This window comes from Panulirus ornatus, chromosome 19 (genome assembly GCF_036320965.1).
Source record: "Panulirus ornatus isolate Po-2019 chromosome 19, ASM3632096v1, whole genome shotgun sequence".
NCBI lineage: Eukaryota > Metazoa > Arthropoda > Malacostraca > Decapoda > Palinuridae > Panulirus > Panulirus ornatus.
Genome location: NC_092242.1, coordinates 62400231 through 62427113, shown reverse-complemented (window position 1 = coordinate 62427113; position 26883 = coordinate 62400231). Strand labels below are relative to the sequence as shown.

Genomic DNA, 26883 nt, shown 5'->3' with positions numbered 1-26883 from the left:
AATGAATTAACAAAAAAAAGAAAAGAAAGCAGAGAGTAAAGATTGAGTAACGGAGATAAGTGGAACGAACAGTAGATTGGAAATTTTGAAATGTGGTATTAGTGGTATTTGTGTTTAGTGTGTGGTAATACTGTTTGTAATGTTTAGTTTGGTAATGATGTTTACAGTTTTTCTGTGGTACTGATATTATTCTATTTTTTTTTTGTGCGGTATTGTTGTTGGTTATTTTTGGAGCGGTTATGCTGTTGGTTATTGTGGGAGAGAAACATGAGAATACTTGAGCATAAAGAGCGGAAGAACACCATGCCAGCGTAGCACCTGTTCGTACGCATGGTGTCAATCACGTACACAGTCCAATCTGCGCGTGAAACGTTCAGTAGCTTTTGCACTTACACCTATCAGGCAGCTTATTTCTCCCATCAGCAACCCTGTTTCCAAATCAGTGTATTACTGCATCTTTTTTGTATTATAGATTACTAGCTTTAAAGCCATTGTTGTGAGTTTTCTAGTAGATGCTCTTGATATGTAATGATATTCTTTTTACTTAGTCCTCTCACCTAGATCAAATAACTTATAACTCTACGTCTTTTTAGGGAATGCACATGATTTTCCTTAGACCCACCTAGGGGAAAGATTTCCAGTGCTAGCTAGATATAGCGACCAAGCGTCGCTCCACAAAGTGTTTCCTTCTTGACGGCAACTTGATATGGTAGCGTCGCGGCGTGTGACTTCACCTGACCACCTAATCTCCAGAGGAATGAGACTTGCGGCTCACCCGACGGAAGCACCAATCAGCGTCGTTTCCAATTTCCAAAAGGAGGACACACCTTCTCTCAGACAGCCTTCGTGATCTGTCCTCCCTACCTGCTTCACCGTGTGAAGGCACGAGTCGGCCAGTTCGCTAGGTCTAGAGAAACAAGCGTACCGCTCCAGGACCTGAAGTCTTGGCTATGTGATTCCATCCAGACTGACGCTGTCCTCATGGCACATCCTCCGTCCGTAGACGTTCCTTACGTGACGTCACTCCCGACAACACTTTATCTTCTTGCAGGTTCGCCTGTGGTGACACATCGACATCGCTTGCACCTATAATGAGAAGCAGCTGAAAAATTATCCCGAACGTCTCTGAACAGAGCCTCGAACATCCTCTCAGAATATTCAGTCTAAGGACTCTGGTCGTGTTTAGAAAATGATTCGCATCTTCTGTAGTCGCCATATGGCTTACAGGCACAGTACTGAATATTTAAATTTTTTTGCCGTCAGGTTTCTTATTTCCTTCCTACGTTCATACCTTTAGTTTTTATTTAATTTATTCAAATGCTTAACCTTTTTTATTTATCGAATAATAGATATGGGTAGTTGCGGCGCACTAACCCTTCACTTAACCACAGATCTAACGCCATGTGACAATATGTGTGGCTATTTGTACTGTACGGGGAAGATTTTTACACTCGCGGCGCCCCAGCTCTTGAACATTTTCGACAACCGTGCAACCTTTTTAGCTTTCTGTATTCTGCCTAACGTTTACCACATCCTCTTCCAGTTCATACCATTCATCCACCACTTGTATAATTTAAAAGTTCTTACATTTTTTTTTACGACGTCTCTTGCTTAATTCATCACCAGTCTTTTATCAGAGGTTTTCTAAATGATTGAATTCGTTAGGCAGATTGTGTGTAATCCCAGAAACATTGTACGAGTCGCAATGGACAGAAGGTATCCGGTCATCACACTCTTCTGGAGTAACCGGCTTTAGTATTGATATCAAAATAGCAGTTGTATCATAAGTGTACTGTGTGATAACAGTTCAGTTGATAAGTGCCGTAAACAATGTTTGATGAGTGTACAGAGTTATCAGTCAGACATTAAGAAGACACATATAACTTTTTTTTTATAGAGAGAATTACAGTTGTACTCAGTGCAGGGTGTACGTAGTTTATAAACTACAAGAAGCGATAGTTACCCTTAAATAATATTTCATTTTCTCTCATGCACGGTAGCCTTCAGATGCATTTATCAACGTTTATGATTGTATACTCTCGTCAGTTGTCCACTCAGCTTCAGTTATAACAGTCTTTGATATCTTACTTTTTTTCTTCTTATGCTCATCAGTTTCCTCATCACAGGATACTAATATGATTACAAAATCTTTGTGATTTATCACAAAATGCAGTATAACAACTTGGGCATTACACGTTGCTGTCAGACGTAAGATCACTGCTGGCAGTTTACAACAAGTGAGGGAAGGTGGTTGTATACACGAGTACTTCTAACTACATCACCTGTGTACAGTAAGCAAATAGATCGTTTTTAGTTTCATTCATTTCACCGACGGTAGCTTAAGCATGTGTTCGACATCGCGAAGGAAAAGAATTTGTGTGGGGGTGAATAGGATGCTGGGGTGAGGGGGTGTTATAAAGAGGCTTTTGCTTATATTAAAGAGTACTATGATATTGGCAGCGTCATGTATACCGGGTTTGCGTGACGATTATGTTGTAAGGGGATTAAAGTATACTGAAAAGTATGAAATTAGCTGTGTTTCACCCTTGTCCGGGTAAGTGGAATTAGTATTCCCCAACGTAAAACAAAACGTACGTGTTTAATTAATTAATAGCATTACCGTGGAAAACAAAGGTCTGAGTTATGTTTTAGTCTAAATATCAGTTCTCTGCAGAATATCGTGGATTGACTACTAAGAGAATTATTGATTCGACATAGATGGGCTGGGCCAGATGACTTAGCGAGATGTTGCCATGAGGGATATGATGAGCAAGGCGTGGCTCAAAACGCCATGCACTTTACCATGAAAGAAGCCATGTAGTGCACGTATGTGTGTTGGTGCCAGACATAGCAATGTGCACCGGTTATGGCACCGTGCGCCTGACGGTGCAACCATGCAACGGACATGGTCTTACCATACAGCAAACACAGTACTGTCGGGTATGGGGAACACGCAGTCAGCGAATATAGATCAACAATTCGCTATACATGACATGCCACCATCACCTCATCACGAGATGTGAGGTGCTATCACTAGATATGAGACAATCCGCCGATGTTTTCAGTTTTGTGTGACATGCCATTGTACAAGGTCAACATGGCCGAGAAAACGTTAAATCCGTTTGATTGTAGCGACTGCTGTATTTAGCATGTTTTTCATTGATTTTATATATTTTTCGTATTATTTGTGCTTTAAGAACGCATACATTAGGCAGAGGTAAAGCAAGTGTGTTTGTGTATCTTTATTGTCAACGTGTGCTTTAGAAATGAAATAAATATTTTTAGGGATTTATAAAGGAAATGTTTATATCTGGTTCGAGTATTTATAATGTGAAGGCTAATACTTAAAGGCCGTAGTAATTAACCAGTTATAGCGTTTTATAAAAAAAAAAACTTTTTCTGGAAATGAACCAATAGTGACCAAAATTTAGAAGTAGGACTTACCATCGAGGGTTATCGTATTTTGGGGCTAGTAAGTTTACTTCGACCATATCTTTCTAGGTAAGGACTCTCTCTCTCTCTCTCTCTCTCTCTCTCTCTCTCTCTCTCTCTCTCTCTCTCTCTCTCTCTCTCTCTCTCTCTCTAATTGTGTGTGTGTGTGTGTGTGTGTGTGTGTGTGTGTGTGTGTGTGTGTGTGTTTATGTGGTTGTTTTCGATGCATTCCGCATGACAGCTAATGGATAGATGTGAGCGTATGTGGCCTTTCTTCGTCTGTCTTTGGCACTACCTCGCTAATACGGGAAACGTGAGTAAAGTATGGGGAATATATATATATATATATATATATATATATATATATATATATATATATATATATATATATATATACACACACACACACACACACACACACACTCACACACACACACACACTGTAACATGTAGGTATTCCCGGAATCTTAAGTGTAAATATTAAGAGGTATCTGTATTCCTTTATTGAGTCATAACTATACACGTCAAAGACCACTGATTAGTTGCTGAGTACATGTCGCTGATTTTCATTCGTTCTTTCACTTCTATTTTCAGATGGGTGACCGCGATAGTACTGCTAAGCGGAAAAGGAGTATCTCTGACTTGTAAGTTGCTAAAGGGCTACTACAGTTGTGAATAAGAGAGAGTGTGTATGTGTGTTTTGTTTGTGTGTTTGTATACGTGGGAATTTAAAGGTCTTGTTATGCGAGACAGTTGGCTTTTGCTTGTAGTCATGGCAACTCTGATACTGAAAATAGTAAAGTTACGGGTTAACAAGAGTCATTTGTAAATGTTCCTTAAGGGAGATTTATAGAGCAGGTCAGTTTGGGGTGACAGGGTTTTATATATATATATATATATATATATATATATATATATATATATATATATATATATATATATATATATATATTGCTTTTGAGTGACGAGCCCTTAGAATATTCACCAAGAACATTGTGCTCTAAAAAAGAAACAGTGAGGACGATGAGTTTTTATCAATAATTGAGGACACATAACGAATGAGAATTTGCAGTGAATTCTTCAAACAAGTTACCATAAAAGAACACGTAAAGCTCCTGGTAGCTAGCAGTAACATTGAATCATTAGCTATTTATTGTCAGAGAGAGGGATAAGTATACACCAGTCAAGTAACTGTGTTGGCTGTTTTGTCATAGAAAATTTTTGAGGAGTGTGACCTTATAATTGTATGTAGCATTGCTTTTAGTTTTCCTCCTTTTGTTTGATAAAGATTAGCCCATGTATGATGTTGATTAAAGCAAAGCAGCTGAGTTGAAAAAGAATTATGGGTGAAGGCGGTGAAAACATTGTAAGATGCAATTATCTGCTTCGTGATTTAGTATGTTTGTTTACCATGCCAGAAGTTTTTTAAATGCCCCATACCGGATACGGCATTCAAAGTCGGCATCTGGAGGTGGCCCTTTACTGCGTGTACATCACATCAGCAGTTAAGGGGATAACATCAAATTTGGTTTACTTAATAGTGAACAAGTGTATATTGTAAGTATAGAGCATTTTTAGCGAACGTAGGATGCATTTTTAGTGAACATAGGGTGCACTTTTAGTGAATATAGAGCCGTGAAATTGTGCATATTGTATTTTGATAAAGGATGGGGTGGTGAGTCTGACTGTGCTTCGTGTAGCTTAGAGTGATGAGTGATTTTCGTGATGATAAGAGAGTTTATATGGCATGATCTTGACAGATGAACATACCACTTAGATTTTTTTTAAGAATCGTTTATGTTTTCTTGTAAACTTTGAAGCTAAAGATTTTATGATTCAAGATTTTTTTTTTTTTATATTGAACATGTTTAAGATTGCTATCATGATACCACTATTTTTGTTTTCTGCCGTTTAAGTTATTTAAATTGTTACTGCCGTAATTGTCTTTCCATGCTTGCTTACTCATCCTTTCCATCTTATGTGTACTTGCACTTACTTAGGCAAGTACATAGTGTTTTTCGTAGTACTAGCAAATACTACTGTCTTCACGCTTATGGTAATTTAGTTGACTTGGAAAGTACTTTGACAAATGTTTTGAGCTTTGCAATTGGGATCATGGTTTGACATGACCAGAGAAGATTCATGTATAGTCTTGCTCTAATAGCAGAAAAAAAAAGATCACATTTGGAACGTATAGGAAGATCCTGGTTGAAGTGATAGAATATCATTGGAGGTCTTTCCTTAGAACAGAATCTTAGTAATTTTGTTACTTATAACTTTAATGAACTTTGAAATAGTGTGTTAGGTATAAAGGCTAGATATTGTCAGTACAGTGATTATTATTACATTCATGAGTATTTTACTCATAACCTTTCTGAAGTGTTAAGTTTTCCATACCGATTTCCCTTCTGTATGGTCATACCTCTAATCTCTGATAAAGTGCTCCATTTTCTCTTGTTTAATTTCTTTATTATGGTAATTTTAACGAATTGTTATTATATTTCGTTCAGACCAGCTATACCAAAGCGTCCACAGTTGGAAAATGGGGAAACAAGACACACTCCTGGAAGTCATAAGGGCAAAAGAAGACCCATTCCTGATGCTGTACTTCGCAGTCGATCAAAGAGGGTAGGATTTAGCTTTTAATGACTTGCGAGGTTTTTGTACTTTTTTTTTTTCTACAGCTACAAAACTTTGTGGTAAAGGAGTGATCCTCCATTTGTTTATTTCATTTATTTTTTTTCTTCAAACGATCAAGTTAGGAAATAGTTTTAATTGTATGAATTAAGGCTTGTTTCATGTTATCTTTAATGAAATTACGTTAGAAAAGGAAGTTTTCAGTTAGTTGAATTATTTCTGCTAGTGTACTGGTCAAGAGGAAACTAATGGTAAGCAAAAGCAGAATGATAGAGAATACATACTTCGAAACAAAAATACTTACATTATAGTCCCACTTTAGTGTTCTCACAACTTATTTCTGTGCGAGAGCACAAGATCCTTTCCATCTAAACTTACATAGCGAACATCCAACTTCCAAGGAGAAATAAAAAGCTTATCCATATTCCACGCTTTAGTGTATATATATATATATATATATATATATATATATATATATATATATATATATATATATATATATATATATTATCCCTGGGGATAGGGGAGAAAGAATACTTCCCACGTATTCCCTGCGTGTCGTAGAAGGCGACTAAAAGGGGAGGGAGCGGGGGGCTGGAAATCCTCCCCTCATTAATTTTTTTTAATTTTCCAAAAGAAGGAGGAGGGAAGGGGGCCAGGTGAGGATATTCCCTCAAAGGCCTAGTTCTCTGTTCTCAACGCTACCTCGCTAACGCGGGAAATGGCGAATAGTTTGAAAGAAAAGAAGAATATATATATATCCTCCCCACTTTTTTTTTCCCCCAAGAAAAGAAAAGAAAAGAAGAATATATATATATCCTCCCCTCTTGTTTTTTTTTTCCCCCCAAAGAAGGAACAGAGAAGGGGGCCAGAAGAGGATATTCCCTCAAAGGCCCAGTCCTCTGTTCTTAACGCTACCTCGCTAACGCGGGAAATGGCGAATAGTATGAAAGAAAGAAAAAAGATATATATATTTATTATATTTTTATTTCCAAGCTATTCACTATTTCCCGCGTCAGTGACGTAGCATTAAGAACAGAGGAGTGAGCCTTTGAGGGAATATCCTCACTTGGCCCCCTTCTCTGTTCCCTCTTTTGGAAAATTAAAAACGAGAGGGGAGGATTTCCAGCCCCCCCCCCCTCCCTCCCCTTTTAGTCGCCTTCTACGACACCTAGGGAATACGTGGGAAGTATTCTTTTTCCCCTATCCCCAGGGATATATAATCAGAGAAAGGTCTATAGAACCTGGTTGTAGATAGGGAGCTGTAGTTTCGGTGCATTACTCATGAGAGCTGTTATAAGCGCATGTGACCTTTCTGTGTCTTTTTCCTGGCGCTACCTCGCTGACGCAGGGAGCGACGAACAGGTGTCGTGGAAAGGAAGAGAATATTTGTTATCTTTTATCTTCATCATGCATGTGTGCTGTTTCCTGTGGGTTGTGATAGTGTTGGAAATGAATGCAGGCAAGTAAGACAGGAAAAACTGTTACGGAGAGGTGTTATTGGCTCTGTCATTCAGTACGCGGGGATGACCACATTAATGCGATCGCTAAACAGTCATGAAAATGATCTCCCCATAGATCTTGAAAATCCAATTATTCTATACCCCTCCGCTGATTATTCCACATGTAGCGTTATTGCACCTGACTTAGTTCATAATACTAAGAACTTTAATTTGTCCCCAGGCAATTTTAATTGCTAACACTAAGAACTTTGATTTGTCCCTAGGCAATTTTAATTGCTGACACTAAGAACTTTAATTTGTCCCCAGACAGTTTTAAAATCTATTACTAAGAACTTTGATTTGTCCCCAGGCAATTTCAAAGCCCATCCTATCATTAAACAGATCATTATGAGAGAATTGACAAAGCACTAAAATATATAAATTCAAGACACACGTAAGCTACCCAGGTCATCCCCCGCCAACCCCATATATATATATATATATATATATATATATATATATATATATATATATATATATATATATATATATATATAGTTCCAATTCACTCTATTCCTTGCACGCCTTTCACCCTCCTGCATGTTCAGGCCTCGATCGCTCAGAATCTTTTTCACTCCATCTTTCCTCCTCCAATTTGGTCTCCCACTTTTCGTTCCCCCCCACCTCTGACACATATATCCACTTTGTCAATCTTTCCTTACTCATTCTCTCCATTTGACCAAACCATTTCAAAACGCCCTCTTCTGCCCTCTCAACCACACTCTTTTTGTTACCACACATCTCTCTCACCCTTTTATTACTTACTCAGTCAAACCACCTCACACCACATATTGTCCTCAAACATCTCATTTCCAGCACATCCACCCTCCTCCGCACAACTCTATCTATAGCCCACGCCTCACAACCATATAACATTGTTGGAACCACTATTCCTTCAAACATACAGATACATAAATGCCCATACATTCACATATACATATTCAACGTATACATTCCTATACATACACAGACACATACATATGTAGACATGTATATATTCATACTTGCTGCCATTCCCGTCGCTACCCCGCCACACAGGAAATAGCCCCATTACTTATACATACATATACATACACAGACATATGCATATATACACATGTACATATACTTACTTGCCGTCATCCATTTCTGGCACTACCCCGCCCCACAGGAAACAGCATTGCTACCCCCTGCTTCAGCGAGGTATTGCCAGGAAAACAGACAAAAAAGGTCACATTTGTGCACATTGTTTCTATCTGTCATGTGCGATGCACCGAAACCACAGCTCTCTATGTACATCCAGGCCCCACAGACCTTTCCATAGTTTACCCCCAGATACTTCACATGTGTGTGTGTGTGTGTGTGTGTGTGTGTGTGTGTGTATGTGTGTGTGTCTGTGTATGCAAATACTATATATATGTACTTATTTATTTTCTTTTTTTATATTCAGGTGAAAGTACATGAAGACTTCTCCTGCAGATTGCGCTTCACAGATGATAACAATTGTAGCAAGTTTTTTATCATGCAGGTAGTCATATGCAACAACAAATTTGGTGTCTTCACACGGTGGGGTCAAGAGGTCAGTATTTCTAGCATATATTGTGTAAGATAGGTTAATGGATATTGACAGGGAGGGAGAGATTAGCTTTGAATAGTATTACAGCTTAATTTGAGAGGAAATAGATAAAATAGATTTGCCATAACTGGTGTGTAATCGATAGTAACTGTGGATAGCACTCTTAGCATATGAAATACAGATACAAGAGATTGTTTTTGAATCTATAACACTTTTGTTACATATTTCATGAGAAACACTTTTGTGGCATATTTATAATGGTTAAGGATTTTTAAAAATGTCACTGTGGTAACCCTGAACTTCCTCTCAGATTCTCATTTTGCAAACAGGACTGAAATTGTGTGCCTGCATATTTTTTGTCATTCTGTTGTCACAAAGCAATATACTCTTTATGTTCTTAGATCATTTCTGCCTGCAAACCATTCAACACCTTAAGTTTACACTATTTCCTTTCATTATTTTTCTCAGAGCTCAGTTTGTCTCACAGTCAGCTGTGACATGCCACTGTATTTGTTACAGCATGCTCCATAAATTTGCTTTGTCCTTTTACTTTGTGTATGTGTGTAACTTACTTTGATTTGAATATTTGGTGTATATGAGTCACCTTGAGCAATACTATATCACTGGGAGTAGTCTCATTACAGAACTTTTCCCTTGAAAGGAGTCCACTTTTTCTTACTACTGGATGTATCAAACCACAGCCTTGGGCTGCAGGAGCCTTCAGAAAGTGGTTCTGGGTATCACTAGCACTCTTTCATAAAAATTCGGCCTAAAGTAATTAAGTATGAGTGAATGAATGAATATATGAAGCAGTCAGAAAAAATCACAAAAAAAAAAAATGAGGGGCGTGGGTGTGGTTAGGGGGCTTTGGTTTTTTATGCATTATACGTATTATGACTGTTAGAGAGTTAATGTGAGCAAATAATGCCATCTGTTTGAGAGTTAATGTGAGCAAATAATTCCATCTGTTCATGTGTTCCTGGTGCTACCTTGCTAAAGTGGGAAATATTGAGCAAGTATGAAAGAGAAGAAAAAGATGTATATACTTACTTGCTTCCTGTCCCAAGAAACTCTTCTTTTCTGATGAGACTCCTGCAACACTAAGAAAATTGGCTAAGTCCACCAGTTAGGACCACAGGTCAAAATGTGTTGTGATGTATGTGCATCTGTGTGCAGGGAGTGCAGGGCAGTTGTTAGTAAGTGCACAGTATCTTCTTTATGGAAGGTTCATCATGGACATGAAGGATCTTGGAATATGTTGAAATGGTGTTTTTAGTGTTGTAGTGATGGGTGAGTTCAGAAGTTAGTTGGTGCTTGCATGGTTATTTCTGTGTTTATGTGTTTTTTCAGTGTTATATTTCCTGGGGATGGGGAATCTGTGAGTAGAGGTTACTGAAGTGTGAGTCAGGGGTAAGCATTTTATTTCTCCTTGGATGGGAGGGGTCTAGTGCTCTTTTATATTATTGAGCATGTTCTGGTGGGACTGTACTGGGAAGATCTTTGTTTCATGGTGAAGGTGTTGAGTGTTTGTGGTTGCTAGGTAGCTTTTAGAGGGTGGAAGACCAGGCAGTTGAGGCATGGTATTACTTTGGTTTTTTGCTCCCAAGAGCTGGCTGCTTGTGTGCCCACACCACTCACTAACTAGACCATGCTATACTTAGCAAGCTGCTGTGTCACAAGATTATTGTGTGGCCATCAGCATCTCAAGATGGGGCAATTTGATACCAGTTTCTTTCCCTGCACATCAGAGCTCTGGAACTCTCTACCCTCTCATGTCTTTCACAATAACTATGACCTAGCACATTTCAAAAGACAGGATTTTCACTTTCTCAATATTTTCCCGTCATTTTTTTTCCATCTCGTAATTCTCTCTGTATTTTAATTGAGGCCTGTCCTTGATGTTGATTTTTGGCTGTGACTGGAGCCTTGAACATAAAAAAGAAAATGAATTGTTTTGTATAGGATGTTGTGGGGTTCTTTTTCTTGTCCAAATCAAGTGGCATATTGTGTTCTAAAGGTATTTAGCTTGTATGATGCTTTTTTGTTGATGTTATTGGTTTGGGGAGTCTTGTGTGATGCTGTGAGTGGTTGGTGTTTTGCTCAGTGGGAGAGACTATCCATTCAAAGTGAATGGAGGGAGTAAGCTGGAGTCGTGTCCATTTAGGGCTTAGAGTGTGATTGAAGACTTCTGTGGAGATGCAGACCTTCTGTTTTGAGTGACCCATTGTTCTAATTGTATATTGTTTAATGTAGTGCTGCATGTTTGTTGTTGCTACTGTGGTGTCAGTGTGTTGTGATATGATTGTGAGATTGTGTGCATACAAAGGAATTTTCATGTTGAGGTTTGCCTGAGATAATGGTAAATTGTGAGGAAGAGATTGAAGAGAGTTGGAGAAAGAACTGCTCTGTAGGGTGCTCCAATGTAGAATTTAAGGTTTTAGGGAAGCCATTGTGAGTGACTCTGGCATATTAGGTGGTATGTGATTGGCCAGCCACTTTTTGTCATTGTTCACGCAGGATGGGGCTCCCTTTTACATTGCCAAACTGGTCACAGATTTGATTAAGGACTGTGCAGTGGAGTTTTTCGGTGACTGGCCCAGGAATCTACTGGACTTGAATCCAGTAAAATATGTGTGGGTGCTTATGACAATGAAATTACGTAATGAGGATACTTCGTCGATGTCAAAGCTGGTGGTGACCATTTCTCAAATTTGTGTAAAGATAGCTTCGGGACTATGCAGATTCTAGTCCTGGTCATTTCAAGGACTGTATAAAGAGGAAAGGGAAACCAATAAAGTATCAGTTGGTGGTGAATACACAGTTTTCAGGATTATATTTTATGTTTATCCATGATATTTGTGCTGCAACCCCTCATGCCAACTTCATGGGCAGGCACTGTATGTGTGGATGTGAAAAGTAAGTAGGTATCATATTTGAAAATGGATAGTTGTATTTATTACTGCCTTTATTATGTGTCAGTGTCATTATAACATAAATGTTAAATTGTAAGACATGTTTGTAAAGCTCTCCATAGTTTTTGTTTTTCTTGATATTATATTGATGGAATTTTTTCTCATGCACAGGGAGAGGAAGGTGAATGGGAAGCTAAGAAAGAAAATGGTGTGAAGGAGGCAATTAGAACGTTCAAAAAGAAGTTTCGAGAGAAGACAGATAATGGTTGGGATAAGAGAGACACCTTTTTACCTCAACCAGGAAAATTTTATCTTCAAGAGGGTAGGCAGGATAGAATGGCTTGTCTCTTTGTGGTAAAACTGTTGATTTGATGATTGCTGAAGTTTAGACTTAGGGAGCATGTGTGCACTTCATACTGTTTTCATGAAATTCCTCACATGTATACTGGCGGTCATGAAAGATGTGCTATGAAGGGAAGGCAAATGTAAATGTTCATGAATTGAAAATAGAAATGTCAGCCAGAAATGACATAATTTGCAAGCAAATTCACTATGTCTCCATTATTGTCTGTGATTTACTATGATATCTGCCATTCCTTTAGATGAAGAAGATGGAGAGATTGATAATGAAGAAGATAAGGAAGCAAGTGATGCTGAAATGGAGATGCAACCCTTGAATCCAAGGACTGAACTCATGCTAAGGCTTGTCTTAGATAGGAAGATGTTCATGAAGCAAATTAGTGTGATGAAGCTAGGTAAGGATGACACAAATTTATGAGAAATATTTGTTTATGAATTACAACTTGGTAAAATTTAGAGGACTTGTATAGTTCATGATCTTAATATTATGCTTAGGATTTCAACTTTATATGTAATTAGCATTCATCTGTATGTAGATTATTGTAATTACTTATAGTTATCTCTGCACCAATATTCATTGCATGTGCCTTCACATTGGTCAGTATATGAATCCTTTAGTTTTTGCTCTTTTTCACCTAACTCGTGCATTCATGGTAATTTTTTCCATATTTCTGAACCACCACTTCATTCTGTTATTTACCTTTTCAAGCACTACCCTTTCAGTTCAGGATCTAGGGTGGCAGTTAGTCCAAACTTGATTTTTTTTCTTACCAGACCCAAGAAAAATGATACCAGAAAAGATCACAGAACGACTGTTAAGCAAGGCTGAAGAAGCACTCTTGGGCATTGAAAGAGCATTAAAAGCTAGAATGGTGAGTACCTTATTCTATCTTAAATTGCCTAACTTTTTTTCTCTGTCTGTCTTTGGTAGCAATTGTGCTTTACAGACATTGTGAGAAATACTTTGAGAAACAAATGGGTTTGTTTGTTGTTATTCATGGATCTGGAGAAAGCATGTGATAGGGTTGATGGATGCTTTGTAGAAGATCTTAAGAATATACGATGTGGAAGGAAACCTGCTAGAAGTAGTGAGAAGTGTTTTTCAAGGGTTTAAGGCATGTGTATGAGTAGGAAGAGAGGGTAATGATTGGTTCCACTGAAGGATGGTCTGTGTGTGTGTGTGTGTGTGTGTGTGTCGGGGGGGGGGGGGGGGGGGGGGGGGGGGTGATTGCCATGGCTGTTTAATTTGTTTATGGATAGAACGCTGTGGGAGGTAAATTTGAGTCTTGGAGAGAAAGGTGAGTATGCAGTCTGTAGGGGATGAGATAGCTTGGAAAGTGAGTTAGTTGATGTTTCCTGATGATACGGCACTAGTGGCAGATGAGTGAGAAACTGCAGAAGTTGGTGATTGAGTTTGGAAGAGTGTGTGAAAGGAGGAAACTGAGAGTAAATGTGAGTAAAAGCAAGGTTATTAGATATAGCAGTGTTAAAGGACAGGTTAGTTGGGAATGTGAGATTGAAAAATTAGAGGTAGTGAAGTGTTGTAGATACCTGGGAGTGGATATGGCACTGAATGGAACCATGGAAGCAGAATTGAGTCGTAGGGTGAGTGATGAGGGGATGAAGATTTTGAAAGCACTGAAGAATGTGTGGAAAGAAGGAATGTTATCTGGGAGGGCAAAGATGGGTATGTATGAAGGGATAGTAGTCCCAACAATATCACATGGATAAAAGGCATGGGTTGTAGATAGGGATGTGCAGAGGAGGGTAGATGTGTTGGAAATGAAATGTTTGAAGGCAATATGTGGTGTGAGATGGTTTGATCAGGGCCTGAACATGCAGGAGGATGAAAGATGTGCATAGGAGAGAGTGGATTGAAATGATGTGGTATATAGAGGTCAATGTGCTATCAGTGGATTGAAATGGCATGTGAAGCAGTAGGGGTAAACCATGGAAAGGTCTTTGGGGCCTGGTTGTGGATAGGGAGCTGTGGTTTTGGTGCATTACACATGACAGCTAGAGAATGGATGTGAGTGAATGTGGCCTTTCTTTGTCTAATCCTGGTTCTACCTTGTTGATAAGGGAAATAGAGATCAAATAAGAAAATAAGAATATATTAATAAGATGGCCTTGATTAAGGCATTCAGTTGCCCATGTCATCTTACCTATCTTATGTAAATAAGAAGGAGAATCATGTAAGGAGGCTGTGCAGCACCTGTTTATTTGTAGACTGCAAACAAAACCATTGTATAAGAGAGCATGGATAGGATTATGGTGATGTAACTATTTGTTTTACCCCAGTACTCTTGGTGGTACAGTACCTCAAAGGTGATCTGGTGCTTAGCTATCTCAGCTGGTCATTATTATTATGAAAAATTGTTATTATTGAGATTGCATTGGTCATAAAGTCAGCTAGGGTACTGTCCTTAAGAGTAAATATAAAATTTTATAAGCAGTTTGGACATTCTTCTCAAAGAGACTTGTTTCTTACAGCCATCTTCAACACTGTCAGAGTTATGGTGTAAATTTTTTAAGGCCGTTCCTCACCTTGATAAGTCCTTGGTAGGTCCTCCTCAGCAGGTGGGTGAGGCTGCAGAAACATTTTTACACAAGAAGAAGGAATTGATGGGGATTCTCAGTGATATGAGACTTATGTGGAATCTTCTTGAACAAGTAAGAATCTAAAGTATCTTTTCATTTTATCTTTAAGTACAACTTTGTAAAGAATTAACATGGAGTAGATACTCATACCAGACATTCTTCATTTGATAGAGAAGGGTACCAATGAAATTCACTCATTTGGTAGGTCAGATGGAATATGTAATTATGGTTAGAGCTTAACTTTCTTCAGAACTATCTCCTTGTAAGACCTCACAAGATGAGTTACTGAAAATGTGTTGTACCTAAGGAGTAAGGCATTTAACCTGTTGTAAATGAAATAATATTAGGCTGGTTGAAGCAGTCAGTTAATGTTAGTGTTAAAATATTATTTATAAAACATTTGATAATGGCTTTGTGATAAATGAAGCCTGTAGCATAAGGAAAAAATTCTTCTGTTAAGGAATGCAGTACATAAAGTATTCGATGTTTGTTTGACATAACATTATTGCAGAAATTCCCATGAATGATGGCTGTGCTTATATACGCTCTGTGGTAAGGTCTCATTTATATTTCCATCCACTACAGAGTGAACCTGAAATGTCTGATAACTTTTGATGAAAACTGCCTGGGGAGAATTCATTTTTGAGTGCCTAGTTGTCTCTTGTACCACATATTTAGCTGCAAAATTTGTTAAGTAACCAACCATGCAACCACAAATACAGGAACTTGTTCCAGTATCAGTTTTGGCCAGCATGGTTGATGCAATACCTGCCTCTCATTATTGCGGGATGGAAAACCTGATGGCTGATTAGTTTTAACCATTAAACCATGGAACACTAGCTTTGCTGTGTTACATGCTGTGGGTCCAACTACTCTAGCCTTATTAAATCCTTTTATTTTATAGAAGGTGATTGGTTACACTGCAGATGTTGAACATGTAAGGAAGCTTGTTAGTGGTGTCCTTTAATCATAGCAAATGATGCCTCTTAGGACAATGCCCTGTTGAAAATGTAATTTTCACCCTTATGACATCCAAGGCTTCCATACATGTAGACATGAACTCCTGCAAGGGAGTCATCTTTTGCTGGGATCTCATGTCTCTAAGGTCCCAGCATGGAACTTTCATATCAAGAGGTATTACTGCTAGAGTCTTAATAAGATGGTTAATAGCATATGATAAAGAAGCACCATTGTTGAGATTTTCAGTAAAACCATACTCTTAGAGAAGGTTCATACTGGATATTAACAATACTCGGTAAGAATCTTCATGTCAAACCCATAGCATTGTTTTAAATGTCAAGAGTTTGATCAAGGGGAAAAAATCTGTCTCTGGTTCCTGCTATGGTAAGTGCATTGGTACTGGACATACTGTGGAGAAAATTACTATGCCAATATTTCATTGGCATCATAAGAAGAAGGTCTGCTCAGATAAGATACAGGTGGAGATGCTGAAAAGAGGGTACAGGCATTGCATGTGACACAATGGCCTTATACTTCTTATGCAAATAGGTAAAAAACCTCCTTCCAATCATAAGGCAGGATGTCTGATATATATACTATGTCTGTATCAAAAGAGGAGTATTTTTTGGCCTTTACTAAATGAGATTGTTGGACAGGGCTTAGGATTAATAAGAGGTGCATCAAAAAGTAAAATCATACAAAGTGGAATTATAGGAAAAAAGAGAAACAAATAGGATGGCTTCATCAGCTAGAGAAGTTACTGCTGTATCAGTTGTAACATCTCTTTTGAGTAGAGTGCTTAAAGTTTAGGTGGAGATGAAAGCTGTATAAGAAAAATTTTTTGTATTTTGTTGATGTTTATAAGTCTTATAAGTCAAAGATGGAAACCAAATTTCACTTACAGTTGAACTGTGAAAATCCTTCTAGGAAATTGTTATAATAGAAATTAGTGATGACAACATCCTGTAGATGATGCTTATTGCTGTTGATATATGAAATGATATATGATTAGCATTATCATTATTTTTTTTCCATCTGTTTTCAAGTCCTGTTGACTTGAACAACTTGGACAAGAAGTATGTTTTGTATTAAGTAAACATGTTAGGTTGTAGGGTTGGAAATGCACAGGTATAAGTCTGAATACAGAATTCCTGTGAGCTCTTTGCTTTAAACACATGGCAAGCCACACAATGATTTTCTCATGTTGCAAAATACAGACCTTGGCACATCTTATATCTTCAAGTTTTTTCTAGCCTATTAGTTGAAAGCATTTTTATGAGGGTAATAGATTTGCTTGAAAACCCTAGAAGGACCGTTTTTCATGCTGAATTTGAATCTGGGGTTGAGACATTAAGGCCCTGTAAATAAGTAATTAATGATTACTCTTTTAGAAGATTCTGTTATTATTTAGTTCATATTTATAAAGTGTCTGTTGGCATTGGGGAGCATTATGAGATATTTTCCATAATTATTACAATTATAGAAGTGTTTCATATGTCATATTTCGCATTTTAAACAAAAAGGTTTTTGGGCTAAAAAAAATCTCTGAACTATTGATACTTGCAATTTTGGTATTTTTGTGAGCGCAATAGATTTGCTTGAGAACCTCAGTATAAGGACCATTTTTTGTACTGAATTCAAATTTGGGGTTCAAGTACATGTTGGGGGGACATTAAGGCCTGTAAATGAATGATTGATGGTTATTCTTGTACATGATTCTGTGATTAGTTGGTTTATATATATTGGGTATCTGTCGGCTTGATAAAGTATTATGAGATATTTTCCATCATTATTTCAAGTATAGAAATGTTTCTTTATGTCATATTTCAGTTTTAAAACCACATGGTTTTTAGGCTTTAACATTCCCTGAACTATCACCGGCAATTTTTGGTATCTTTGTAAGGGTAATAGATTTGCTTGAAACCTCAGTTTTAATCTATTTTTCATGCTAAATTCAAATCTGGGGTTCAGGTATATGTTGAGGGACATTAAGGCCTGTAGATAAGTAAATAATGTTTATTCTTTTAGAAGATTCTATGATTGGTCAGTTCATATTTATTGGATATCTGGGGTTGAAATATATGTTAGGGGACATTAAGGCCCTGTAAATAAGCAATTAATGGTTACTTTTTTAGAAGATTCTGTGATTATACAAATCATATTTTTTTAGGTATCTGTAGGCTTGGGTAAGCATTATGAAACATTTTCTGTTATCATTTCAAGTATATTAGCATTTCATTATGTCATATTTCAGTTTTAAAACATAAAGGTTTAGGGCCAAAAAATTCCGTGAACCAGCAATTTTTGGTATTTTTGTGAGGGTAATAGGTTTACTTGAAAACTTCAGTATAAGGACTATTTTTATTGCTGAATGTAAATATGGGGTGCAATATATGTTGGGGAACATTAATACTTGTAAGTAAGAAATCAGTAGCTATGTTTTTGGAGGATTTTGTGATTATGCTATTTGTATTCATTGGGTATCTGTTGGGTTTGGAGAGCATCAAGAGATCTTTCTTTTTTCTTTCAAACTATTTGCCATTTCCCACGTTAGTGAGGTAGCGTTAAGAACAGAGGACTGGGCGTTTGAGGGAATATCCTCACCTGGGCCCCTTCTCTGTTCCTTCTTTTGGAAAATTAAAAAAAAAAAAAAACGAGAGGGGGGTATTTCCAGCCTCCCGCTCCCTCCCCTTTTAGTCGCCTTCTACAACACGCAGGGAATATGTGGGAAGTATTCTTTCTCCCCTATCCCCAGGGATAGGGGAGTATCTGTCGGCTTGGGATAGCATCAAGAGATATTTTCCATAAGTATTTCAAGTATAGAAGCATTTCATTTTGTCATATTTCAAATTTGGTACAAAAGTTTTTTTGCTAAAAAATTCTTTGAAATATTACATGCAATTTTTGGTATTTTTGTGAGGGTAGTAGATTTGTTTGAAAACCTTGGCATAAGGACTATTTTTCTAGTTGAATTTGATTGTGGGGTTGAAATATATGCTGGAGGACAGGAAGGCCTGTAAATAGGTAGTTAATTGTTACTGTTTTAGAAGATTGTATGGTTATTCAATTTGTTTTTTATTAGATATCTGTTGGTTTAGGGAAGCATTATGAAATATGTTCCGTGAGTGAAGCCTCAGATGTGAAAAAAGAAAAAATAGACACTGGATTGCCAGCCTTCCTACTCTTACTGTTTATTAAGTTTGAGTCAGTGTTTGATATTATGAATTTAAGAACTAGCTGAGCATAGTACTCCTCCACTTTGATGATGGGGCAACTGGTAGGTTTACTTAGCAGAATGTCTTCAGACTGACTAATTAAGGGTACCTGAGAATACCAGACTTGTGATTGGAGAATTACTAGAGAGATAATTTTATATGATAGTTTGCCATGTGAAGCATCTGGGGTAAACCATGGAAAGTTTTGTGGGGCCTGGATGTGGAAGGGGAGCCGTGGTTTTGGTGCATTACACATGACAGCTATAGACAGATTGTGAATGAATGTGGCCTTTGTTGTCTTTTCCTATTACTACCTCGTGCACGCGGGGGGATGGGAGTGCCATATCATGTGTTACGGGGTGGTGACCGGAATGGATGAAGGCAGCAAGTATTAATATGTACATGTGTATATATGTATATGTCTGTGTATGTATACATTGAAATGTATAGGTATGTATATGTGCGTGTCAGGGTGTTTATGTATATACATGTATATATGGGTGGGTTGGGTCATTCTTTAGTCTGTTTCCTTGCGCTACCTCACTATCACGGGAGACAGCGACTAAGTATAGTAAGAAATATAGAATATAGTTTGCCATTTACTTTTTGACTATCCATATGCCATTATTGACAGGTCATCACAAGCATGTACCTCTGCAGCTTGTACTTAATTACAGTAGTAACTCTTTCACTTTTTTCAGGACAGAGAGACAGAAGACTTGGACCCACAAGAACAGTATGAGTTATTGGGTTGTCGGCTCAGGCTCATAGACAAAGACGGTGAAGAGTATAAGGTATGACTTAAAAAGAAAGGGCAGCTACCTATAGTTAGAACAGTTATACTTTACACTATATTCAGTGGGAGGTGACAACAAAGCAGGTAATTGTCAGGATTTCAGTGACTCATGCAGACAATAGATCACCCAATACCCATGTGGCATTGTAATTGAATGTAAATTTCTTGAGTTTTAGTTTGAGTATTTTGGCTTCATGAATACTATAGTTATGTTGTAAGTGCTGTGTAATGTCATGATTTTAAACAGAAGTAATATTGCAGACATGTGAAATAGTGTTCAGTAGAAATATATTTTTGGTAAAATGCATGCAAATCACCATAAAATATTCTTCTTCAGCTTTTAGAGGTTTATCTGTTACTCATGCATTTCAGTAAACTTGTCATTTTTTGGTTAATAATTTTGCTGCTCTTTATCTTACTGTCTTTGCCTTTACAGCTCTGTATAACCAACATGGATATCTTAACTATATGCTTTGTTTGCTATCATTAAGTGCATTGTATATAATTGTTCAGGTCTTTTTTGTACTTTCAACAGATGGTGGAGGAGTATTCTAAAGCATGTAAAAATTCACGACAGTGCACTCTATTAGATGTGTGGAGCATTAACCGTGCTGAGGAAAAAGCCAGGTAAGGTACTGTCTAATCTTTTTTCATGTATGTATATACCAAAATGTTAAGTAAACTTCATAGTTTTTGTGTGCGACCAAAAAGTGTACAGATTTTGTATTTTAGCCTATTCATTCACACTCCTGAGATTGCTTGATCAATCTATCTATATCTCTGATGCCTATTCCAGTTGAAATTTCCTCAAAGGGGTAACCACAGCAACAGAGTCCCCATAACTAAAGAACCCCAATGATGCTTCTTAGCCTTTAGTGCCTCACTCTTAACAGGCATCTGGCAGAGGGCAAGTATAGCACAGTATTTGCAGAGGCTCCTACCTAATGTTTCTAATGGCTACTTCTGTCTAATGCTCCTACTTACTACTTCCACCTCACGTTTCTCCCTAAAGCTTCTGTCTAAATTTTCGTACCTACTAATACCATCTACTGCTCTTACCATTTTGCTGAAAGGCAATGCTACTGCATAGTGCTCACCACAGGAAAATCTAGAGGTATGAAGAATGAGCCGCTTGAGTTAAATGTTGTCAAGTGTTACATATAACAAGGAGAGAATGTATATTTGTGGACAGAATGCCAGTGGTCCACATGTTAGTGAGGCAGAAAGAAAACATAACTACCTGGGTGAGAGGAAAAGTGTAACTGTACAACCACCAAAGTGTTGGCTCACAATGGACTCCTATGGTGTAGTGGTTAGTGATCTTGACCTTGACATATTCATGGGCCATCCAGGGTCAACCACATGGGTTCAAATCCTAGTTGCGGCAGTCGGTCCACCCTCAACCCAGCTGTTAATCCACCCTTAGGAGTTGGTTGATAAAATGGGTACCTGGCTTAGGCTAGGGAGTATATATATATATATATATATGAGGATATTCCCTCAAAGGCCCAGTCCTCTGTTCTTAACGCTACCTCGCTAACGCGGGAAATGGCGAATAGTATGAAAGAAAAGAAAAGTATAAAAAAAAAAAAAAAAAAAAAAATATATATATATATATATTGGAAAGGATCACAATTTTGCTCATGATCAAGATATTCCTATGAGTCCACGGGGAAAATAAAACACGATAAGTTCCTAAATGCACTGTCGTGTAGTAATCACATCATCAGGGGAGACACAAGAGAGAAATGGCGTCCTAGCTTCGTCTCTTCGATGTATATCAACTGACTGTTATATTTCTCTCGTGTCTCCCCTGATGGAATTGATTGTTAAAGTAGTGGCAACAGTCAATATATCTACAAAATTCACTTATAACACATTAATAGTTAAGTAATTTCTGGGAGGGGAGAATTTTGCTTTTGGCTGTATTCAAGCATTTAATTACATTTGGCACAGGCATACAATATTAGCAGTTATAAATTCCTTTAGAGTGTCCAGCAATCCAAGAATTTAGGGAAGTGGGAAGATGTCAGAAAGAGAAATGGGAAACACAAATTTTTCTAGTGGAAAAATGAAAACTATAATGTGGGTAAAGAATAAGCTCACATTTTCCTAATTCATATTTCCAGTTTATTTTTTCTTACTAAGAGATTTTTCCCTAGATATGATGAGTATGCGGGTCTGCATTACCGGAAGTTATTATGGCATGGAGTGAATGTAGCGTGTGTTGCTGCAATCTTGAAATATGGATTGAGAATTACCCAATTTTCTGGGGGTAACCTTGGAAAAGGACTATATTTCACTCCTGAACATGCTAAAAGTTCATGGAATGGTAAGTTTTTTATTTCTGTTACTGAAAGCAGTGTCTTTCCTTCTGCATACAACTTTCCTATATTTAACGTCTGTAGATACATGTGGAGCTGTGATCAGTTTCTACTCTCTTCTCTTTTCAGTAGCAGGGAAAGGATGGATTCCTTTGAAATGGGTAGTACTTTGATGAAATTGTTCTCTCTTTCATTCATTGATTTTGGTACAACCATGCTTGAGATGAATTTTCATTCACAGTGTAACTACATTGCAGGCACAGTGTGATAACGCCTAAATATAAGTATGTGCAGTTTTACCTTTCCAAAAGTAGGAACAAACATATAAGGATTTTTCCCTCAAAGGCTCAGTCATTTGATCCATATGCTACCCACTAACACAGGAAATGGCTATGAAAGTTGAGAGTAAATGTGAATAAGAGCAAAGTTATTAGGTTCAGTAGGGTTGAGGGACAAGTTAAGTGGGAGATAAGTTTGAATGGAGAAAAACTGGAGGAAGTGAAGTGTTTTAGATATCTTGGAGTGGATTTTGCAGCGGATGGAACCATGGAAGTGGAAGTGATTCACAGGGTAGGGGAGGGGGTTAAGGTTCTGGGAGCAATGAAGAATGTGTGGAAGGTGAGAACGTTATCTCGAAGAGCAAAAATGGGTATGTTTGAAAGAATAGTCGTTCCAACAATGTTCTTTGGTTGCAAGGAGTGGGCTATAGATAGGGTTGTGCAGAGGAGGGTGGATGTGTTGGAAATGAGATGTTTAAGGACAATATGTGGTGTGAGGTGCGTAGATCAAGTAAGTAATGAAAGGGTAAGAGATGTGTGATGATAAAAAGAGTGTGGTTGAGAGAGCAGAAGAGGGTTTATTGAAATGGTTTGGTCACATGGAGAGAATGAGTGAGGACAGATTGACAAAGAGGATATATGTCAAGAGGTGGAGGGAATGAGAAGTGGGAGACCAAATTGGAGGTGGAAGGATGAAGTGAAATAGATTTTGAGTGATTGGGGCCTGAACATATGGGAGGGTGAAAGGCTAGCAAGGAATAGAGTGCATTAGAACGATGTGGTATACTGGGGTTGACAGTGCTGTCAATGGATTGAACCAGGGCATGTGAAGCGTCTTGGGTAAACCATGAAAAGTTTTGTGGGGCCTGGATGTGGAAAGTGAGCTGTGGTTTCAGTGCATTATACATGACAGCTAGAGACTGAGTGTGAACGAATGTGGCCTTTGTTGTCTTTTATATATAATATATTTTATTTTATTTTATTATTTTTTATTTATTTTATTTATATTTTATACACATTTTTCTTCTACTATATTTCATTTGATTGTAATTTTTATTATAGGTTCCGTGCAAGGAAACAGGACGAAAGAATGGTCCCAAACAACCCCCCCCCCCTCAATACACATGTACATACACACGTCCAACTACCATATATATACATAATCTACACAGATATGGAGTTAAGATACACTTCACTATTCTCTGATTCTCACTGAAAGGCTCGTTTACTGATACCAATGAGTCCACTTCACTGTGTTTTCTTGTCACCTCCATGCGATCTCCGAAGTCAGACAAAACATTTTATTTTTCCTATTTGTTCTCCCTTTCTCTTTTCATTTATTTGTTCCTTTGTATAATCTTTACATTTTATCGCAGGCCAAACCTTAAAAACATCTTTGTTTACAACATTTATTTATATTTACTTTTACTTATGGTATGTCTCACATAATCCATACAACATGAAATTGCCAATAAACCATGAGTTTTGTGGCCTGGAGAAATCAGTCTCTGCGTCAGGCATTTACATGCCAGCTCGAGACCTGATGTGAACAAATTGGTTGGTCCTTTTCCTTAAACATACCTATTTTATTTTTTTTTATATATATTTTCATCGATTTACATTTTTATAGTACACAAAATTTTTTCTCCATCATTATTATTATTATTCATTTTATTCTTAATACTAATATTAAACTAATTGCTGTTTTCCCGTTCAAAGTCACCAGCCAATGAATTGGCCTATCCACCATTAGACATGTATAATACTTGCTTTATTACATTTATTACAACTTGTCTATCCCTAGGATATAGAATACTACTCACCATCTCTGCATTCTACTGATAGAGGGTTGTTATGATTCATGGAGCCACACGTGCTCACCTCCAGGCTCTCCAATCTAAAAACTTTCATTTTAGTCTCCCTTCAGACTCTTTGCATTTACTTTTTTTTCCATATAACTTTTAAAACATGAGAATCAACACGCCTCTAGAAAACATTTGTTCACTTTTAGAATTACCTATCATTATGGCTGTCTCACATAAGTTCAATGCTACATCTGGATTAAAAAGAAATGCCACATGTTGATGATACAAATTCTCACCATATATTCTTAAACATTGCTAAAGGATATCTTGCAACACATTGGTTCAGATAATAAATGTAAACAAATCTCTGTTGCTTTTTCTCAGTATAATCATCTCATAATTCTTGTGGTATGAACCTGATTATCACATTTACTGATTAGATAAACCTTTTCTTTCCATCTTGATGTTCTTTACAGTTTCTCATATATATACAATGTTACAAGACATTTCTCAGATTCTCTATGACTCCTTAATTCCTTTGGTTCATTATCATTGGTGTTCACTGGCACTATGAGGAAAGCAATTCGGTCAATTATGGAGCACCTGCATTGGAGCATAATACATTAAATATGACAACAGCTCACCATCTGTCAGCCCCTTGTTTCAACATATTGCTCTGCAAGCATGCAAACCAGGTAGGCGGCTTTCTTTGCAAAGGCTTTTGATCTTTACTTGTTTAAATCATGTTGAACAAATTTGATTACACTGCAAGGAACTGCACACTTTTGCAGTTCTGCTTGCATCAGACAATTCAAGAGAAACTTCTAAATGATATTTATTCTTCTTCCATCACGTATCTTTTATATCCCATTACGACCCTCAAAGAAGTCATATGCTTGTGCATGAGACGTTTTACCTGTTGCCAAACCTTTTATACCACAAGAATTTGAAGAAGTGTTCTTAGACATGTGGTATGTGTATATTATGAGGGCAATTTGCGGCTACGGTATCTTGTCTAATTTCCTTTGCTTATTTACCCTAGCTAACTCGTGCAAACTCTCAGGCTTTTCACTCTGTGTAATATTAGTACTGTATTTTCAATTTCTAAATTGAAACAGAAAGCCTCGAAGTGCTCATCCATCCCAAGGCTCAGACTGGGTTTCGAATGTTGTATGTATCCAAGATGAATAGAGGACGATAGTTAATGTACTTCGAGGAAAGAAACTTGGATTTCTGCTTAAGTGAATTAAAGTAAGAATAAAGGAAGAATGATTGGTCTTTGGAGTTAAGCAGGTTGTGATATACAGACTAAGGAATGTCAGTACTCTGATCAGGAGTTATGGAATTCAATATGAGTTAATGAAGTATTAAATTGATATTATACTGAAATGGTTGGCAGAGATGGTGATATTGATGCACCATGGCAAAGACAAAGACATGGGCAATCATTTGAGCAGTAGTGATGCATATCACTTTTGAGTAAGAGTATATTATAGATAATGTAATGCATAAGGAATATGTGAGAGAATTACAGTATTATTGATGTCTATGGGTAATTTGTTTATGATGTAATGGTGAAGATGCTTGTGGAGTTTTGCTGAAAACTGGTGATGAGAATACCGGTTAAAAGAGAGTGGACACAGAACTTTTTTTTGTAGTTCCTCGCTTCATGTTATAGACTATTTTTTTGTTGTTTTGTGCTACGCTTGCAACTTTTGATAATGGGGAAAGAAAGTCTAGAAAGACATTTTGTTTACAACATTTGGATTGTATATTTACTTATACATGTATGGTGTCTGCACATATATTCATATGCAAATTGGAAATTAAGCAAGGGTAAGAGAATGCCACAATGATAATGGATGATACTGAAATTCTCACCAATAATCTTGAAAGACATTTTGCTAAAGGATAATCTTGCAAAGAATTAGGTTAGATTAATGAAAGTAACAATGCTCTTGTTGCTGGTAGGCTCAGAAGTAAATCATAAAACTCATAATTTTTGTGGTATTGAACTGATTGTATATCAGAATTTATGATTAGATAATATTCTTTTCTTTCTCATCTTATAGTTGCATTTAAAGTTTCTCATATATTACAATGTTACAAAGACATTTCTCAGATTTCTCATGATCTGCCATTAATATCCTTGGTTCATTACAGTTGGTGTTCACTGGGGCACCTATGAGGGAGAAAGAAATGTGGGGTTCATGTTTTTAGTGGAGACTGCATTAGGGAGAATGAAGTACATTAAAATGGGCAACAGCTCCCTCTGTCAGCCTCCTGAAGGTTTCAACAGTATTGCTGCCAAGGGCAGGCTAGAACCAGGTAGGCAGCCTTTTTTGCAAATAGGTTATTGTTGAGGGTCTAGTTAGATTGTTTAATGGCAGTTGAGGAAAATTTGATTACACTGCTAAGGAATCTGCCAATTTTTGGAGTTACTGCTTGCTATTTAAGACAGTTAAGTGGAGAAATTTCTTTTTAATATGAAATTTATTTTTCTGTC

General features: G+C 37.3%; 1 protein-coding gene across 3 annotated transcripts in view; it reads left to right on the top strand.

Annotated features, from left to right (window-relative positions):
• LOC139755574 (protein mono-ADP-ribosyltransferase PARP3-like) overlaps positions 1-26883 on the top strand; it is a 42031-nt gene that overhangs the window by 4756 nt on the left and 10392 nt on the right. For 2 of the 3 annotated variants that reach the window (XM_071674053.1, XM_071674054.1), the window contains exons 1-12: positions 2195-2291; positions 4027-4076; positions 5943-6060; positions 9001-9129; positions 12210-12360; positions 12641-12793; positions 13173-13270; positions 14892-15071; positions 19876-19968; positions 20506-20597; positions 22133-22302; positions 26541-26705. In XM_071674053.1, coding sequence (XP_071530154.1) covers positions 4027-4076; positions 5943-6060; positions 9001-9129; positions 12210-12360; positions 12641-12793; positions 13173-13270; positions 14892-15071; positions 19876-19968; positions 20506-20597; positions 22133-22302; positions 26541-26705 — 1399 coding nt within the window. In that variant the 5' untranslated portion in view covers positions 2195-2291. Of the gene's footprint in view, positions 1-2194; positions 2292-4026; positions 4077-5942; positions 6061-9000; positions 9130-12209; positions 12361-12640; positions 12794-13172; positions 13271-14891; positions 15072-19875; positions 19969-20505; positions 20598-22132; positions 22303-26540; positions 26706-26883 lie in introns of those variants that run through there. The other variant, XM_071674052.1, reaches the window with a different exon arrangement.